Source organism: Arachis duranensis, chromosome 4, assembly GCF_000817695.3.
Source record: "Arachis duranensis cultivar V14167 chromosome 4, aradu.V14167.gnm2.J7QH, whole genome shotgun sequence".
In the NCBI taxonomy this organism is placed as follows: Eukaryota; Viridiplantae; Streptophyta; class Magnoliopsida; order Fabales; family Fabaceae; genus Arachis; species Arachis duranensis.
The window spans coordinates 104,767,989-104,786,681 of NC_029775.3; the positions used below are offsets into that span (position 1 = coordinate 104,767,989).

General features: G+C 36.5%; 1 protein-coding gene across 3 annotated transcripts in view; it reads right to left on the reverse strand.

Annotated features, from left to right (window-relative positions):
* Positions 1-18,614, reverse strand: part of LOC107485517 (uncharacterized) — an 82,625-nt gene extending 64,011 nt beyond the window's left edge. The window contains exons 1-13 of one of the 3 annotated variants that reach the window (XM_052260159.1): positions 18,252-18,614; positions 17,500-17,672; positions 17,301-17,404; positions 17,111-17,191; positions 16,643-16,746; positions 16,453-16,539; positions 16,104-16,306; positions 15,533-15,734; positions 15,393-15,443; positions 15,206-15,304; positions 15,051-15,110; positions 14,619-14,743; positions 13,062-13,963 (exon numbers count right to left, since the gene is read on the reverse strand). In XM_052260159.1, coding sequence (XP_052116119.1) covers positions 13,062-13,963; positions 14,619-14,743; positions 15,051-15,110; positions 15,206-15,304; positions 15,393-15,443; positions 15,533-15,734; positions 16,104-16,306; positions 16,453-16,539; positions 16,643-16,746; positions 17,111-17,191; positions 17,301-17,404; positions 17,500-17,672; positions 18,252-18,488 — 2,428 coding nt within the window. In that variant the 5' untranslated portion in view covers positions 18,489-18,614. Of the gene's footprint in view, positions 1-12,674; positions 13,964-14,618; positions 14,744-15,050; positions 15,111-15,205; positions 15,305-15,392; positions 15,444-15,532; positions 15,735-16,103; positions 16,307-16,452; positions 16,540-16,642; positions 16,747-17,110; positions 17,192-17,300; positions 17,405-17,499; positions 17,673-18,251 lie in introns of those variants that run through there. The other 2 variants (XM_016106048.3, XM_016106047.3) reach the window with 2 other exon arrangements.
* Positions 18,615-18,693: the final 79 nt, after the last annotated feature.

Genomic DNA, 18,693 nt, shown 5'->3' on the forward strand with positions numbered 1-18,693 from the left:
TGTACGTAGCTTGTTATGCATGTTTGATGCTACTTGTGAAGTTCTTGAAAAAAGCACCGAAGAAGGTAATTTCTCCACTCGTGGTGATGCTAGTGCTGCTTATGATGCTATCACATCCTTTGAATTTGTCTTTGTTTTGCATTTGATGAGAAATATTTTGGAAGTTAGTCATGATCTTTGTCAAGCTTTGCAACGAAAAAATCAAGACTTTAATCCAACGAATGAGAGAATCAAGTTGGGAGGCTTTCATTAAAGAAGTTATATTATTTTGTGAGAAACATGAAGTTGAAGTTCCTGATATGAATGCATTGCATATTCTTAGAAGAGGCCGGACTCGCAAAATTGTTGATCAAATTTCAGTAGAGCATCATTACCGTGTTAATTTATTTCTGGTTGTAATTGATACACAATTGCAAGAGCTTAATGGAAGATTCAATGATAATATGGTGGAATTGCTTACTTTAAGTTCAACTTTAGATCCCAGAGATAATTATAAGTTCTTCAGTGTCAACAAAGTATGTGAATTAGTAGAACAGTTTTATCCAGGTGACTTCAGTGACCAAGAGAAATTTCACATTAGAATGCAAGCTCAACATTATGAACTTGATGTTCCTAATCATGTTGAATTAACCAACTTGTGCACAATTTCGGAGTTATGTCAAGGATTAACGAAGACAGGAAAGTCTTTAACATATCCTTTGATTGATCGTTTGATTCGCTTGGTATTAACTCTCCCTGTTTCAACTGCTACAACTGAGAGATCTTTCTCATCTATGAATATTGTGAAGAATAGACTCAGAAACAAAATGGAAGATAAATTTCTTGCTAATTGTCTTTTAATTTACATTGAGAAGAAGATTGCTGAAAGATTTGACACAGATTCTATTATCGATGAATTTTATGATATGAAGAATCGACGTGTACCGCTTCGTTAGTAAAAAGTACACCTTTTTTGCATTTTAAATATATATTCTCTATTAGTATATTTTTGTAATGCATCTTACATTATAATTTATTTGCATATATTTTTTTATATTATATATATTATTGGCCCCCCCATGATAACATTCCTGGATCCGTCCCTGGGCACCACTACCTCATTTCCTTCATCACTACCATCACCACCACCACCACCATCACCATACCTCCATTATCATCTTCTTCACATAAAGCAACAACAATAACAACAATAAAAAAACAAATTGTCTCAGACCACCGCACCACCACCGGTGACCACCAAGCTGTCGCCCCCTCATCCAATTTCCTCTCTTCTTCCTTACTTTCGCCCCTTCTCACCACTGTTCCCTTCTCTGCTCCTCTGCGTAACCACCGCCACGGTACTCAACAATCGCTGGCGCTGTCAAGTCCCACCCAACCTCCACTCGCTGCCGCCGCGTCCTTTCCCCCTTTCTTTCCTCCTCCACCCTTTCCCTCTCTCTTTCTTCTTCTTTCCCTCGCCTCACCTCCGCAAGCTTAGCACCACAGTCGCCTTCTGTTTTCGCCATCTTTCACAACCCTAGAGCCACCGCCACTGCCTGATTGCTACCGCTGCCCCAACCTGTTCCAGCTAGCCCTTCATCTCTCGCTGACACAGAGCTCCAATCCAGCCCCTGTTCAGTCCACAGTTCCACCTGCTCTTCCCCAATCTGTAAATCTAGAGACCACTGAACCTACATCACGCAACCATTTGTAGAAGTAGAGGAGAGAGAGAGAAGCAAAACATAGAAGAGAAGAGAGAGAAAGAGAGAGGAAGGAGTTGACAGAGTTGACGGACTCTGGTGGCGGCGACGAGCTCAGAAAATGGAAGGAGAGAGAGAGAGAGGGTGGGGTTAGTGGTGGTGGTGGAGGAGGAGAAAAGATAATGCACATGATGATAAGGCTAATTTTGGGATTTTTATGTGATTTTTTAGTGTTTGGATAATTTTGTTATATGAAACTCATGTTTTATGGGTACAAATGATAATTTTCTTTTATGGGTAGATTTGTCAGCGTTTTCAACTTTTGTGGGTACAAATGGTAGTTTACTCATAAAAAAATTTAATTATTCTGTTAGTTTGATATAAAACTTCAAAAAATAAATTTAATTTTTATATTACTATTTTTAGTATTTTAAAAACTGCCCTCTTTGCTTGTTCATTTCTCTGTGTCGCCCTTTGCCATCACCATTGTCATCCCGTCGTTGTTTGTCTCGTCTCCGTTTCTTCAACTTTGTTTGCCTTGCCCTCAGTCTCATCATCTACTACGTCAACAAACCCTCATCCTCCCTCTCAGTTCTCTTTCTATTTTTTTAATTAATTTAGTTTTTTGTTTTTTAATTTGAATTCTTTAAATGATATTTGAATTATAGTTGTTCATTTTAATTACTTGAGATAAGATTGAAAAATCAATAATAATGATAGTGGTAGCTGTAGAAATCAGCGGTGTTGGTAGGGATGATGGTGTTGATGTTGTTCTGGCTTGGAAGCAAAATTGAATTTTGATATTAGGTAGATGCATAACTATCACAGTTAGGGATGAACTCTCTAGAATTCTTAAAGAGAGTATGCCAGTAAAAGCTACTTTGGAGTACCTTAGTACCTGTCTGCTCACCTCCAAAGTGTTGTCCATAGTCAGAGCTATGGCAATGTCATAGAATTTTCTGTGCCTCTTCTTCAGACACACAGCGTCGGATTATTCTATCTGAGCATCTCTTAATGAGATATGGCTCATCTCATAGGTAATATTTTGCATCATGCATGAGTTTTCGGGCTTGTTGCCTAGAAAGCTCTTTGGGAATGAACCATATAACCTTGTAGTTTACAATGTCTGCAAACCAAGGTACTGTCTGAATAGCATAAAGTTGCTCATCTGGAAAGGATTTGTATATGTCAGTGGAGGGAGAAGAAGTCCCTGCTACTAGCTCAATCCGAGACAAGTGATTAGCCACCTGATTTTCTGTCCCTCTTCTGTCTCTAATTTCTATATCAAACTCTTGCAGGAGTAATACCTATCTTATAAGTCTAGGTTTAGAATCCTGCTTAGTGAGTAGATATTTTAGAGCAGCATAGTCAGCATAAATAATGACCTTAGATCCTACCTACTTGTCAATGGCGTAAACCACTGCAAGTAGCTCCTTTTTTGTAGTAGTGTAATTTTTCTGCACATCATTTAATACGCGACTAGCAAAGTAAATGACATGCAAAAGCTTATCATATCTCTGACCTAGGACTGCGCCAATTGCATGATCACTTGCATCACACATTAGCTCAAATGGCAAGTCCCAGTTGGGTGCAGAGATAATAGGAGCGCTGACAAGCTTAGCCTTCAGAGTTTCAAATGCATACAGGCATTCTTGGTCAAAGACAAATGGAACATCAGTGGCCAAGAGATTGCACAGGGGTTTGGCAATTTTAGAAAAATCTCTTATGAACTGCCTATAGAAGCCTGCATGTCCTAGGAAGCTTCTGATAGCCTTAACACTAGTAAGTGGAGGTAAGCGTTGATCACTTCCACCTTAGCATGATCCACTTCTATCCCTTTGTTTGAGATCCGATGCCCAAGAACAATGCCCTCCGTTACCATGAAGTGGCATTTCTCCCAGTTTAGAACTAGGTTTGTTTTTTGGCATCTTTTCAGGACCAGGGTCAGATGATCAAGACAGGAGTCAAATGAGTCTCCATAAACAGAGAAGTCATCCATGAATACTTCAAGGAACTTCTCTACCATGTTAGAGAAGATGGACAACATGCATCTCTGAAAAGTGGCGGGTGCATTGCACAGGCCAAATGGCATTCGTCTATAGGCGAATACGCCCGAAGGACATGTGAATGCCGTCTTCTTTTGATCCTGTGGGTCTACTGCTATTTGATTGTACCCGGAATATCCATCCAGGAAATAATAAAAAGCATGACCTTCTAGTCTTTCTAGCATTTGGTCAATGAAGGGTAAAGGAAAGTGATATTTCCTGGTGGCGTTATTGAGTTTTCTGTAATCAATGCACATACGCTACCCTGTAACTGTCCTTTTTAGGATAAGCTCATTTTTTTCATTGTGAACCACTATCATTCCTCCCTTCTTATGAACAACCTGGATAGGGCTCACCTATGGGCTGTCAAAAATGGGATAAATAATCCCAGCCTCATAGAGTTTAGTGACCTCCTTCTGCAATACTTCCTTCATGGTTGGATTCAATCGCCTTTGTAGTTGTACCACTGGTTTGGCATTATCCTCCAGCAGGATTTTACGCATGCATCGGGCAGGACTAATGTCCTTAAGGTCACTTATAGTCCACTCAAGGGCGGTCCTATGTGTTTTAAGCACTTGAATTAATGCTTCTTCTTCCTGTGGCTCAAGTGTATAGATTATGATCACAGGATAGGTATCTCCCTCTCCCAGAAATACATATTTCAAGTAGGGGGTAATGGCTTGAACTCAAGCTTAGAAGGCTTCTCTTTTTTCTCAGAGGTTTTCAGAAGTTCCTCTGAGTCAGGATGAGTATCATCAAGGATATCATCAAGCCTGTCCTTGAAGCTTTCAGCCATGTTGACTTCTTCCACCAGGGAATCAATGAAGTCAATGCTCATGCATTCCTCAGGAATGTCTGGATGCTGCATAGCCTTCACAGCATTCAGTACGAACTTCTCTTCATTAACTCTTAGGGTTACTTCCCCTTTTTCAACATCAATGAGGGTACGTCCTGTAACTAGGAAGGATCTTCCTAGGATGAGAGATGCACTCTTGTGCCCCTCCATGTCCAATACCATAAAGTCAGTGGGAAAGGAAAAAGGTCCAACCCTGACAATCATGTCTTCTATTACTCTTGATGGTATCTTAATAGACCCATAAGCAAGTTAAAGGCACATGCGGGTTGGTTTGACTTCCTCAGTCAAACAAAGATTTTTTATTAGTGAAGATGGTATTAGGTTGATGCTTGCTCTAAGGTCACATAGAGTTGTCCTTGTACAAGCATCACCTAGAGTACATGGTATCATAAAGCTTCCAAGATCTTTAAGCTTATCTGGTAAGCTGTTCTGAATGATTGCACTGCATTTCTCAGTGAAGATGACTATTTGTGTCTCCTTTCAATCCTTCTTATGACTTAGAATGTCCTTCATGAACTTTGCATAAGAAGGTATCTGTTCAAGAGCTTCTGCAAAAGGGATCTTTATCTCTAGTGTTCTGAGATACTCCACAAAGCGGGCAAACTGTTTATTCCTTTCTTCTTGACAGAGTTTCTGAGGAAATGGCATCTTAGCCTTGTACTCATCAACCTTTTTTATGAAGGCTGAATACCATTTGAGTTGGAAGAGGGGTTACTAGCTTGTTTAGGAGGGTTGTTATCAATCAATGATTGACTTCCCTTACATGGGCGTTCAACGCCCCTGCTGTTATCCCCTTGGGTGTTTGGACGCCCAATCTCTCCCCTTTCTTGGCATTCAACGCCGACAAGGTCACCTTCCTGGGCATTTGAACGCCCATTCTCTGCCCTTTCCTAGCGTTCAACGCCAGAAGGGATACCTCTCTGGGCGTTAAAATGCCAAGAGTTATCTTGTGCAGAGACCTGGTTCTCCTCTATGGGCTTTTTATTTTTATTATACTGAGTTTGGGTTTTTAAAGTTTTTCACTCCTCAGTTGGATAGCCTGGCATTCATCTGTTATCTACTTAGATAACTGATGCCTGATTTGACTTAACTGGGCTTCTATATTTCTGTTAGAAGCTTGAGTTTCTCTCAGAGCCTCTTGCAGTTCCAGTATTTGCTGGGTAAAGGCGTGCAGTTGCTGATTAAATGGGCCATCCTGCTCTGGAGGGTTAGGTTTAGCAGCTACTGCCTTAACATCTCCTTTTATAGAGGTCCCAGGAGCTGAGTACAGATGCTGATTAGTGGCAACTGTCTCAATAAACTCTTGAGCCTCTCTTATGGTCTTTCTTATGTGTATGGAACCACGAGCAGAGTGGTCCAAAGACATTCTAGCCATGTCTGAAAGACCATAGTAGATTAGCTATACCCATTCTGAAAATATTTCAGTGGAACATTTTCTTAACATCCTCTTATACCTTCTCCAGGTATCATAAAGAGATTCACTATCTCTTTGTTTGAATTCTTGGATGTCCAGTCTCAATTGGGTCATTTTTCTAGGGGGAAATAATGGTTTAAAAACTTGTCCACTAACTGTTTCCATGTTTTTAAAATGTCTTTAGGCTGGTTATCCAACCACCCTTTTGCTTGATCCTTTAAAGCAAAAGGGAAGAGTAATAACCTGTAGACCTCTTGGTCTACTCCCTCACTGCGTACTGTGTCAGTAATTCGTAAGAAATCTGTAAAAAATTCTATAGGTTCTTCCTGAGAAAGCCCAAAATACTGGCAGTTCTGCTGCAGCAGAGTAATAAGTTGAGGGTTTAATTCAAAGTTACTAGCTCTGATTTGTGGTATGCTAATACTTCTGCCATAGAAGTCAGCATTGGGACTTGTATAAGATCCCAGAATTCTCTTGAACTCTTCATTCCTACTTGGGTTCATGATTAAGAAAGGTGGAAGATGAAGAAGGAAGAAGATAGAAAGAGAAGTAGAAGAGGTAAATAGGAATTAAAAATTAGAATATGACAAGGGGGAAATTTTTCTACCAGAAAGATAAAAATAGACAAGCTCTGAAAAAGAATCCACAACCTTGTATCTCAAGAAATTCATAGATACGGTAATGCAAGCATTCAATGAAACCTAGCACAAAGATGCAGTGGTTTCAAGCACCTTGTGAGTGTTTGGAAGTTGGAACAGCACACACTTCATCCATTTTAGATGGGTAATTGCAATAGAATTTCTCATCTCTAGTTTAAAAAGTTATAGCATGAAAACTTCAGTTCCCATGCTGTAGTGAAAAACTTAAATTGATTAAATATATGTATATAAACACAATTCTAGCTCCATTGGTTTGGTTGATGCATGCTTTCATCTTTTTCATGAAACAAATGTTCTCTTTTCGAATTTGTCAGCATTAACAGTAGTGTCACATTATGATTCTTATGGCAAAACTTGTCAACTTTTGTTCTATACAGGTTTTTCATTATCCAGAACCTGAAAATCAATATGACTTTTTTCTCTGGAGTTGTTGAATTTGTGACTGGGGCCCTTCATTCAAGTTTCATGATCAACCATCTCTGGTTTCCACTTTGGGTTCTTCTCTACATTTGGCTTGGCTGCTCTCCAATGAAAGCCACTTGTATAGAGCATAACATAGGAAAATTTTCATTTGTTGAAGGAAGTTTGCTGCCTAACTTGATGGAGCTTTGTAGAATGTGAAAAGCTAGTTAGCTTTATGGGTCGTAAACAAGATAACTAATAGCAACTGATGGTAACACCTGAAACTCATAAACAATGAATATCAAAAGACAAGAATGAAAAAAGCTTGACACACATGGGCTAAGATTCAAAACTCAACTTTCACAGTGAGGTTAACAATTCAAGACCAGAGTGATAACTGTAATTTTTTGCTCAATTTTCCTAATTACTAATTCAATTAAATTTAATGTGCACCATAAGAGATCATAGCTGCAATAAGTTGAGAATTAATCCAGCATAAAGTGCAAGAACACCTCCTTGTCCAACAATCTTGACACAAGTTGCCATCGGGTTCAACCTTGTTGCCCGAACTTGCATTTGAAGCTGTCTCCTCACAACTTCAAAGGGGTATGTAGCAGCTTCGGAACAACATCCAACAATAGCACCATACAACAAAGTTCTAATGGTACCCAAGTCAAGTTGTTCCAAAGCGTTCAGCCCTTGACCCTCATCTTTCATATGCTGGAGTCTTCTCTTCCCTTCAGGTGAATGAAGATATGCTGACTTTAAAATATTGTAAACACTGTACACTACAAGAAAACAACTCTATTCCCACGCTTTTAAAGCGTGGTGAAAAGCTAAAAAAAGCATGGCGATAGTTTTTCGCCACGCTTTTTGAGCTACCGCCACACTTTTGAAAGGGTGACCTCTGAAAGGGTGGCGGTTGCTCTGTCGCCATGCTTTTTCAAACCTATCGCCACGCTTTTTTTTGCCACACTTTTTATAGATTGTCACGTTTAAAAGCATGGGCATAGAATTCAACTTAAGTTCACATATCAAATACCCAACACATTCAGAATTGTATCAAAGTTAATATTAATTATTAAGAGTTAAATCCAAAATAAAATGTCTTACACCAGTAATCAAATCATTCCATTAGTAGCATCTTTTTATGATCAACTGTACCATAACCAAAATAATTATTCTAGAGGCATCAATTGAAACCTAAAAGGTTGTCAAGAACTATACAATGGCATAGGAAACTTGAATAATACTAAACTAGTAACACAAGGTGTATTCCGAAACGATCAAGGAGCATGAAATCAATCAGTCTAAGCACATTCACCACGAATGTGGCGAGCAAGCTGAATGTCTTTGGGCATTATGGTGACCTCTTGACATGGATGGCACACAAGTTAGTGTCCTCAAACAAACCAACCAAGTAGGCTTCAGCAGCTTCGTGGAAAGCAAGGACAGCATGGCTCTGGAATCTCAAATCAATCTGCAAACATAATAAATCAATCAATAAATAGGAATCATTACATATTTTACAGCAAAAAATAACCCAACGCACTAGGACTAAGAATTAGAAAATTTTTCATAAAAAAACTAATTCTATAACCTTGTAGCAACTTCATGTTGTAAGTAGGACTACTGAAATTAATAAAATAGTGAGCTTACCTGAATATCAATATTATTTTGTTCAAAATCCTCAAATAAAAATTTAACTTCTCCATTAGAATATAAGGGTCATAAATTGTTTCAAAGCCATTTAACATTTGCCAAATTCTCTTATTAATTAAGCCTCTAATATTAAGTTATCTTATAAGACCACTTGCCTGTGTATAATGAAATTCAGATCAATTACAAAAAGAAAGAACAGAAAACACAGTACTATTATATGGTAAAAAGACATTTATTTTTCTACAAATAATAAAAAAATATAAAGATAATTTAGGTTTTTTTATGATTATTCACGTAGTTAATATAAATAAATAATAATTATTTTTATTATTTTAACAATATATAATTGATTATATGTAAAATTATTTTTGTATTTAGAGTTCATCAATGATTAAATTTAAAAAAATTATGAAAAGGATGAGATTTTGACATTTATAAATATTTGAAAAATAAAAAATTTTAAATTATTTAACAAATATTTTTAAGACACTAATAAATAACCATCTCTTTTTTAATGTCCCAGAAACTGTTATCTTATTTTTCATTTTTTTAATGAGCTATGTTACTCATACAAGTCTTTTGGCTTACAAGTCTTATAAGTTAGTCTAAGTCTAACAAAAACTACATTCACCCACTGTGATAACATACGTGTCACTCAACCGTTTCCAAAGTGCGCTCTCATTTACTATTATGAAAGACGCTTCTTTTTCTTCGCGTTCCTTCTTCTCCTCCTCCTCCTCTTTCTTCTTCTTCTCCTTCTTCGTTACGTTTTAGTGTTTATTATTGATATTATGTTAGATTTTATCTTTTTGTATTTTAGTGCCAATCTGATCTGTTAGGTTTATATACTATTATTCATACAAATTTAAATAGTTATGCTATATGTGGATCAAATTTTGCCAAAAAAATAATATGTTTTATTCCATGTTGTTGTCTATATAATTTTATTTATTTTTTTTTATATTAATAAAATAATATAAAATAAACGGTAAGAACTTTTATATCAGTCTAGCAACATATAAATAAGATACTGTCATACTCTGAAGTCTCACGGAAATAAGGCATAGCAGACATCATTTAGACAAACACCTTTATACAAAAACATTCTTGGAACATGAAATTCCGATATCTACCTTTTCACTCTCAAGCTCTTTGTTTAATCTTCTTGTATCCTCTTCAAGTTCTTTTATTTTTTGCTCCATAAAATTGTATTTTCGTTCAGCGAGATAGTAACCAAATCCAAAATATGAAAAGGGGACATAATACACGCACAAAACCATATGATTATCTTTGTTTGATTTGCAGTGGTCAACTTCTCCTCATGCAATTCAGTTTTCAACTGGCAGAATCTTATTATCAGAAACAACCATCTTTTCCCTCATATTTTTCTGCAACAAAAATAGAAGGAAGGCAGAAACCTATTTATGAAATACACAAATTGTCACCTATTGTAGGTTAAACATAAACAGAATCATACCAGTTTGGACTTCAAAGTTTCAACTAGCAAACACCTTTCTTTATCTGACTCCTACAACATACAGAAAGAACGACAGCTTATAAGCTTCAAAAGCAAAGGGAGTACGGTTTCTTATTACTTTAGCGATGAAAACTTTAAACCTGAAGCTTATTTATTGTTTCATGTAGTTCTCTTTCTCTTCTTAAGGCAACATCAATGTGTCGTTTTAATTCTTCCTCAGCCTCAGACTAGGCTCTAAAAATAGCAGCCTTTAGATCAGTTTTGACCTTTTCCCGATCTTCTTTTCTCTGAGTCCGCTCTTCTTTTAATTGATCAAGGTAACATTTTGCAACAGACTCCTTGGCTGATCGTAATTCCTATAAAATGGATTGTGGATTAGGTAAGACATTGTAGACCACACATTAATATAATAAAGAACAACTTGAGATTGAACATTTTTATTTTAAAATCTGCATACAGAGTTTTAGGAGAGACATACACTTTCATGACGATCAGCAGCAACACGGTTGTCATTACACAAAAAGTATCAATTAATACCACTTGATTCTCCAACTGCTTCCTCAGCTCCTGCCAAGAATAAGATAGGATACAATTAACATGAGGAAAAAGAAGGGTAAGAAAGGAGTTGACAGTGCTTAGAATATTGCATCCTTTTAAATTAATGTACTGTGTTTGATCTTTGAAAGCTTCAAAAATCATCAAGAAAAAATGGGACCTTCGGGGCACCAATGCCTAAGCCTTTCAATCTCTTGCTTTCAGAGGCACAACGCTCTATATATTCAAGATAAGAAAAAGTAAGACAAATTTTAAAAGCACCACAAACTCAAATAAAACAAATATCTATATCAACCCTGATGTATCTTTCACATAACTTTCTGATAGAAAATTACATTATATATCATAATTATCAATTAGATGTTATATAAATTTCACAACGAATAGGAAGTAAACAGTTGATCACATGAAGTTATATGAAGAAGCTGCAAATGTCAAAATCAAATGTATAGGAAAATTATGAATATTACAACATGCTATAATATAATTTTCAAGCTTGAATTCTATAATGAACATAATAGGAGTAGAATGCTATAATGACAAAAACTAGTAAATTAAGTTTGGTTAATCATAACATTACCTGCTTTTCGCTTAGCAGCTGCATTATCTGGAATGGGGGAGGACAAAAGCACCTCTCGATATACAAAAGAAAATGTAAGATCTGTATCAAAAGATACAAAATATTTTTTGAGGGAACCAAAAAACCTGAAATCCCATTTATTAAAGAAAAATGAAAATTCTGACTTCTGATAACTGGAAAGCATTCATACCGTGCTGAGGAGGAGCAGCAAACGATATAATATCACCATGGCAGACTTTGACAGCAGGACCATTCTTTTTTAACTTCTCCCAGTTAAGATAAGTTCCATTTGTGCTGAACAACACTTTACAAAAATCAGAATATGACAAGGGTGAAATTTTCCCATAGGAAGGATGGAAATAGCCAAGCTCTGAAAAAGAATCCACAACCTTGTATCTTTCAACAAAATTGATGTTGTGTCCACCATATTTTCGTTTGTAACCGACATCCTGTATATTCTGCAATGATTTGCACTAATGTTGTTCGAATCAATCTGGAATCGCACATCATCCACCAATCGGCCAATGCAGTGCTCATTGGCAGTTAGTAAAATATTAATTCCCTGGTCAGAATCAACCATTCAACCAAATCAAATCAAATCAAATGAAGAGGAGTAACCAATAGTTACAGAAAAAGAAGAATAATAATTAGACGGAGGATTTATGTCTTTTAAACAAACTCGTATTTCTGATTTTTTTTATATGTCTTTCTCTAACAGACTCCTACATGATCAGTTTTGGTCAAATCTTTTTAAGATAAAATTTTAAAATTTAAAAGAATAACTTTTAGTGTCTCTGTCCTGTTGTCTCTATTTCAGTGTTATGTTCCTTAGATTCTGTTGTTCAAGGCTGTCATGGTGTATTTTATACTAAATCTCCTTTTTATCATGATGTCAATGATCCCTAGGTTCGGCTCCGTTTAAATTTGTTCCATTATACATTTCATTTTTTTTTTTGGTGACTATTATACATTTCATTTGAGTCAACATAATCCCATCCAACTCCATTCACACGATGATAATGCGACTGTTAACAAAATAAATAAATTACACAACCTTTGATATTATTTGGAACAATGTGATTCTTTCACTAAAAAATCCGTTAAAACACTAATAAAACTTCATCACCTATATGTAATAAACCAATTATTTAGCAGAAAAAAAATAAAAAAAGAAATATGATCATAAAAATTATTTGTGCAAAATATTAACAAAAATTAAAAAAAAAAAAGATACGAAACTATATGAAGGAAGATCAAGAAGAGGTATAAAATTAATGTTAACTTATATAATAAATGAGTTGAAGTAGATAAATTAGATTATCTTAATCAATTTATACATGTTAAAGAAAAATAATATTAATGTTAAAAATATAGAATAACATAAGACGCCTTGAATAGAGGGGGTCATAACCGCAAGTGGTAATCAACCACTTTATATACGAGATGAGATGAGATGTCTTCAGAAACCCATGTAAATATGTACAGTTTCCTGACTTATATTTTATACAACAGATTCAATCTTCTTGAGTAGCTTCATCATCACCTTCGTCCATGGCATCATCCTGCTTTTCATTCTCTTCAACATGGTCACAACATTGAGTTTCTTCATCAGACATAGCTCCACCCTCTGCATTGATTCTACCTTCATTGCCACTGTTGCTACAACTCTGCGTGTCCGAGTCAGTTGAACTGCCATCTTTCTCTTGCCTTTCACCACAATTATATGCAGAACCTCCAAACTTCTCCCTCAAATCAGGAGCAACAATGCCAATCATATCCCGGAGTGCTTGCCGCTCATTCCGTTTAGCGGCAGCATCATCAGTGTTCTGACTCTCAGCCACCACAGTATTTGAATCATGCAATGGGCCACAACCTTGGTTATTGTCTCTGCTTGGAGATTCATTGTCTCCATGCACAGAAGGGGCTGTACTGCAAGCCCAGCTGCCAGCAACTTCGGATGTTAAAAGGTCTGCTGTTCTGATTGTGCCACCAACTTCGGTATCCTCAATAACTTTTTCAGTGTCTGTAGGATCATGTAATTGCAACAGATGCGAAACACGATGATCATGGGCTTGCTCCTCAGTTTCTTGTACATTTACATCATCATCACACTGCATAGTGTCCCCATCTAGAGGACCAGATTTATTTAAATCAACATGCTTTATGCCATAATTTGAAGGACTTTCAGTTCCCAGAACACACTCAGTACCGCCAGCACCTTCATCCATCATAGCTGCAGCACCATCAATATCAGAACCAAAGCCACCTCTTACATCATGATCATGATTTGCACTGGTGAACTCTTGTGTATTTTGGCATTCTTGACTTCTCACCTCACAATCATGCTTCTCAGTGTCACTAGCTTCATTGCTCGAGGTTTCTACTTGATCTCTGTTGCGCTTCTGTGTAGATGCAGTTGAGCCTGCCTTTGCAGTATTTTTGCTATGGTATCCTGCAACTTCTCTCTCTCTTCCAGGGGTTCCACCGATCACTCCATCCATATTTACAGAAGTATTCTCGTAATTCTCTTCGTCTTCAAGAGTTCTTTGCATAGCCTTTAATTGCTCCTGTTGCTTAGCAAAGAGTACTTGTATCTCCTCAGTAGTGGAATAAAATGCCCGTAGTTGTGTTTCCCTGCATGACATCAATGAGCTTCAGTGGCAAAATCAAAGCATAATGCGGGTGTAGATGTTGCCTCTTAAAGTTAAAGTGCCAATCAGCATTTAATACAAACAGTGCAACGATGCAGCATGTTAACCAACAGGGACTACTAAACAAAGCTGATTAACTTAGCATGAATGACATATCCAACAGATGAATACCAGGATCCACAATTTTTACTGCAATGACATTGTTGAGTAGTCCATTCTAATAAATAAAACAAAAACTATTCAGCCGCGGTCCTACTTTTATTTAGGCTCAATTGCTCTGCTATTTGCTTTCATATTCTTGAAGATGTTTATACATCCTTTATTCTTCAAATTTTCAGGATAGCTAAAATCCATTCAGAATCTATGATAGTAATGTTCACATATCCATAATATACACACTGGTGATAATTCTAATTAAGAAGTCATAGAATTCTCGTTCCTATCTATTTTAATCACCAATTTAAGAAAAAAAATGTTATATGTAAACTGTAAAGCAAGCCAAAGAATTACAGTATTCAAGTAAAGTAGCCCATGCTGCGATGTCCTCTAATATTCTTTTATACATATAGGTTCATCCTTACATAATTTTCAAACTACAGTTGTCCAGTGATCATATTAAACAGAAACTTGTTCCTTACCGAAGCATAAGTCTTTCCCTGGCACCTCTTAACCTCCTCCTCTCAAAATCTAGATCCCGCATTGCGGCATTTATCTCGAGCTCAAGAATAGAAACTTTAGCCCATGCTTCTTCTCGAGCTGCCTGCTAACAACAGCAACAAATATTTTCAGTTTCACATAAAGAAACTTCACCACCAAAAGAAAAGAAGTGAGAGCTAAAGAAAATAAATAACAGATAGAATAGAATAAGGGGGGATATTGAATTAGAAAGCAAAAGCAACTTATTAATTAGAACTTATCAGTCTAGCAACATATAAATAAGATACTGTCATACTCTGAAGTCACACAGAAATAAGTCATTAACAGTAACAGCAATCGGTGGAAAGCAGACATCATTTAGACAAACACCTTTATACAAAAGCATTCTTGGAACATGAAATTCTGATATCTACCTTTTCACTCTCAAGCTCTTTGCTTAATCTAATTGTTTCCTCTTCAAGTTCTTCTATTTTCTGCTCCATGAATTTGCATTTTTGTTCAGCGAAATAGTAAACAAATCCAAAATATGAAAAGGGCACATAATACACACACAAAACCATATGATTACCTTTGTTTGATTTCCAGTGGTCAGCTTCTGCTCATGCAATTCAGTTTCCAACTGGCGAACCTTATTATCAGACACAACCATCTTTTGCCTAGTATCCTCCTGCAACAAAATGTAACGAAGGCACAAACTTATTTATGAAATACACAAGTTGTCATCCATTGTAGGCTAAACATAAGCAGAACCATACCAGTTTGGACCTCAAGGTTTCAACTAGCAAACACCTTTCTCTCTCTGACTCCTACAACATACAAAAAGAATGACAGCTTATAAGCTTCAAAAGTAAAGAGAGTACAGTTTCTTACTGCTTTAGCGACAAAACCTTCAAACCTGAAGCTTATTTATTGTTTCATGTAGTTCTCTTTCTCTTCTTAAGGAAGCATCAGTGTGTCGTCTTAATTCCTCTTGAGCCTCAGACTGGGCTCTAAAAACAGCAGCCTTTAGATCACTTGTGGCCTTTTCACGCTCATCTTTTCGCTGAATCCGCTCGTCATCTAATTGTTCCCTGAGTTCAGCTATATTTACTTTCTGACTGCATGCAAAGGAGCAAGTGAGAGGGACTCAATTATAAAACATACAGCTAGCGTAACCAGGGTGGGGGCAAAAGGTTTAATACTAAGCATGGTACCAAAAGGTCCATCCTCCTCCAACAGTCAATACTAAAATTCATCCCAGGATGTTACACACAAGAATATAGACACATGTACATATGCACTAAATCATTCCACATTGCCAATTCTCATTGCAATATAAAAAACAGTCAATCAAGGATCAGTTCAAACTCAAACTACATAAAAATGAACAATTTCACTCCTATGACACTTGCATCAACATTGAGGACTAAAGTAGTGAAGAACTCAACAATCAAGAATTAAATAGCTCAGAATTATATAGATCATACCTACTTATTATAGCATTTGCTTCAGCACATGACTGCATAGAAGCACTCAGCCTTTCATTGAGGTCTTCGATGGCATGTTTCTGTTCAGCAGTTACTCTATTAACATCACCTAGTTCCTTGTATTTTAGATCTACACTTTGTTGTAATTCTTTTAATTGATCAAGGTAACATTTTGCAACAGACTTCTTGGCTGATTGTAATTCCTATAAAATGGATTGTGGATTAGGTAAGACATTGTAGACCACATATTGATACAACAAAGAACAACTTGAGATTGAACATTTTATTTTAAAATCTGCATGCAGAGTTTTAGGAGAGAACATAAATTGAAAATACATCAGCTACATACACTTTCATGACGATCAACAGCAACACGGTTGTCATTACGCAAAGTATCAATTAATACCACCTGATTCTCCAACTGCTTCCTCAGCTCCTGCCAAGAATAAGATAGGATACAATTAACATGAGAAAAAAGAAGGGTAAGAAAGGAGGAGTTTACAGTGCTTAGGATACTGCATCCTTTTAAATTAACTTACTGTGTTTGATCTTTGAAGGCTTCGAAAATCATCAAGAGAAATGGGACCTTCGGGGGCACCAATGCCTAAGCCTTTCAATCTCTTGCTTTCAAAGGCACAACGCTCTATATATTCAAGATAAGAAAAAGTAAGACAAATTTTAAAAGCACCACAAACTCAAATAAAACAAATATCTATATCAACCCTGATGTATCTTTCACATAACTTTCTGATAGAAAATTACATTATATATCATAATTATCAATTAGATGTTATATAAATTTCACAACGAATAGGAAGTAAACAGTTGATCACATGAAGTTATATGAAGAAGCTGCAAATGTCAAAATCAAATGTATAGGAAAATTATGAATATTACAACATGCTATAATATAATTTTCAAGCTTGAATTCTATAATGAACATAATAGGAGTAGAATGCTATAATGACAAAAACTAGTAAATTAAGTTTGGTTAATCATAACATTACCTGCTTTTCGCTTAGCAGCTGCATTATCTGGAATGGGGGAGGACAAAAGCACCTCTCGATATACAAAAGAAAATGTAAGATCTGTATCAAAAGATACAAAATATTTTTTGAGGGAACCAAAAAACCTGAAATCCCATTTATTAAAGAAAAATGAAAATTCTGACTTCTGATAACTGGAAAGCATTCATACCGTGCTGAGGAGGAGCAGCAAACGATATAATATCACCATGGCAGACTTTGACAGCAGGACCATTCTTTTTTAACTTCTCCCAGTTAAGATAAGTTCCATTTGTGCTGAACAACACTTTACAAAAATCAGAATATGACAAGGGGGAAATTTTTCCACGGGAAGGATAGAAATAGCCAAGCTCTGAAAAAGAATCCACAACCTTGTATCTTTCAAGAAAATTGATGTTGTGTCCACCATATTTTCGTTTGTAACCGACATCCTGTATATTCTGCAATGATTTGCACTAATGTTGTTCGAATCAATCTGGAATCGCACATCATCCACCAATCGGCCAATGCAGTGCTCATTGGCAGTTAGTAAAATATTAATTCCCTGGTCAGAATCAACCATTCAACCAAATCAAATCAAATCAAATGAAGAGGAGTAACCAATAGTTACAGAAAAAGAACAATTAAATGAAGAAAAGGTGCCAATACCATTGGTCACACAGCTGCGGTTCAACTACCACTGAATGTAATTTCATAATAACTTTGTTGCAAATCCATACATATTTACAGCACAGTTCAATCTTGTTGACATATATTAAGAGTCTGTTTATTTGACCATATTTTGTAATTAAAAAAAAGTTTTTTTTCTTAATTGCTTTGAAAAAATTCTCTTACTTTGCAGATTGTTTGAACAATATATAAATGAATTAACAAACTGAAATCTAAACGCAAACTAATGCCCAAATTATTGCATGCATGTAATCAGCACAAGTTCATAAGGTCATTACTGTATCCGGTAGGTCGTGGCTTATATCAGAGATCAAGCTGCAAGCTTGTCACTTTTCACTTTCAGAGGCAAAACGGTTCACTTCACTTGCATTTTTCAAATAAAAAAACGCAACTACAAAGAAAACTATGAATTAGAGCAACTGAGACTATATCTGAGATGGGAGAAAGAACGAACCTGGAGCCTTTTGCGGGCATTGTTGGAGATGGCGGTGAGGACGCCCCAAACTTGAGGATCAGAGAAGTGAAGAGGTTGAGATGCAATGTTTGAAACAACGGAAACAATGCGATCCCTTGCGGTAGGGCTCAACGCTTGCTTCTGCGGTGAGTTCTCGTTACCAGCAGGAGGAGGAAGAAGCTTCGAAGCTTTGGTGATAGGGGATTCCGATTTCTCGTTCTCCACCGCCATTGACATACAGAGTGAGGGGAGTGACTGAGACTGAGAAAGGAAAAAGGATGAAATTTGGCGGGGATTTTGAAACCCTAAATTGATTGATTTTTGGGAGCGAAGTGTAGTTAAGTGATGAAACTGGGGTTGGCGGGTGACTTCTCATGGACAATGATTGATTGCTTGTTTCGCTAGCTTGCGTTGCAAGCCTTCCATATAAAATAAATATCAA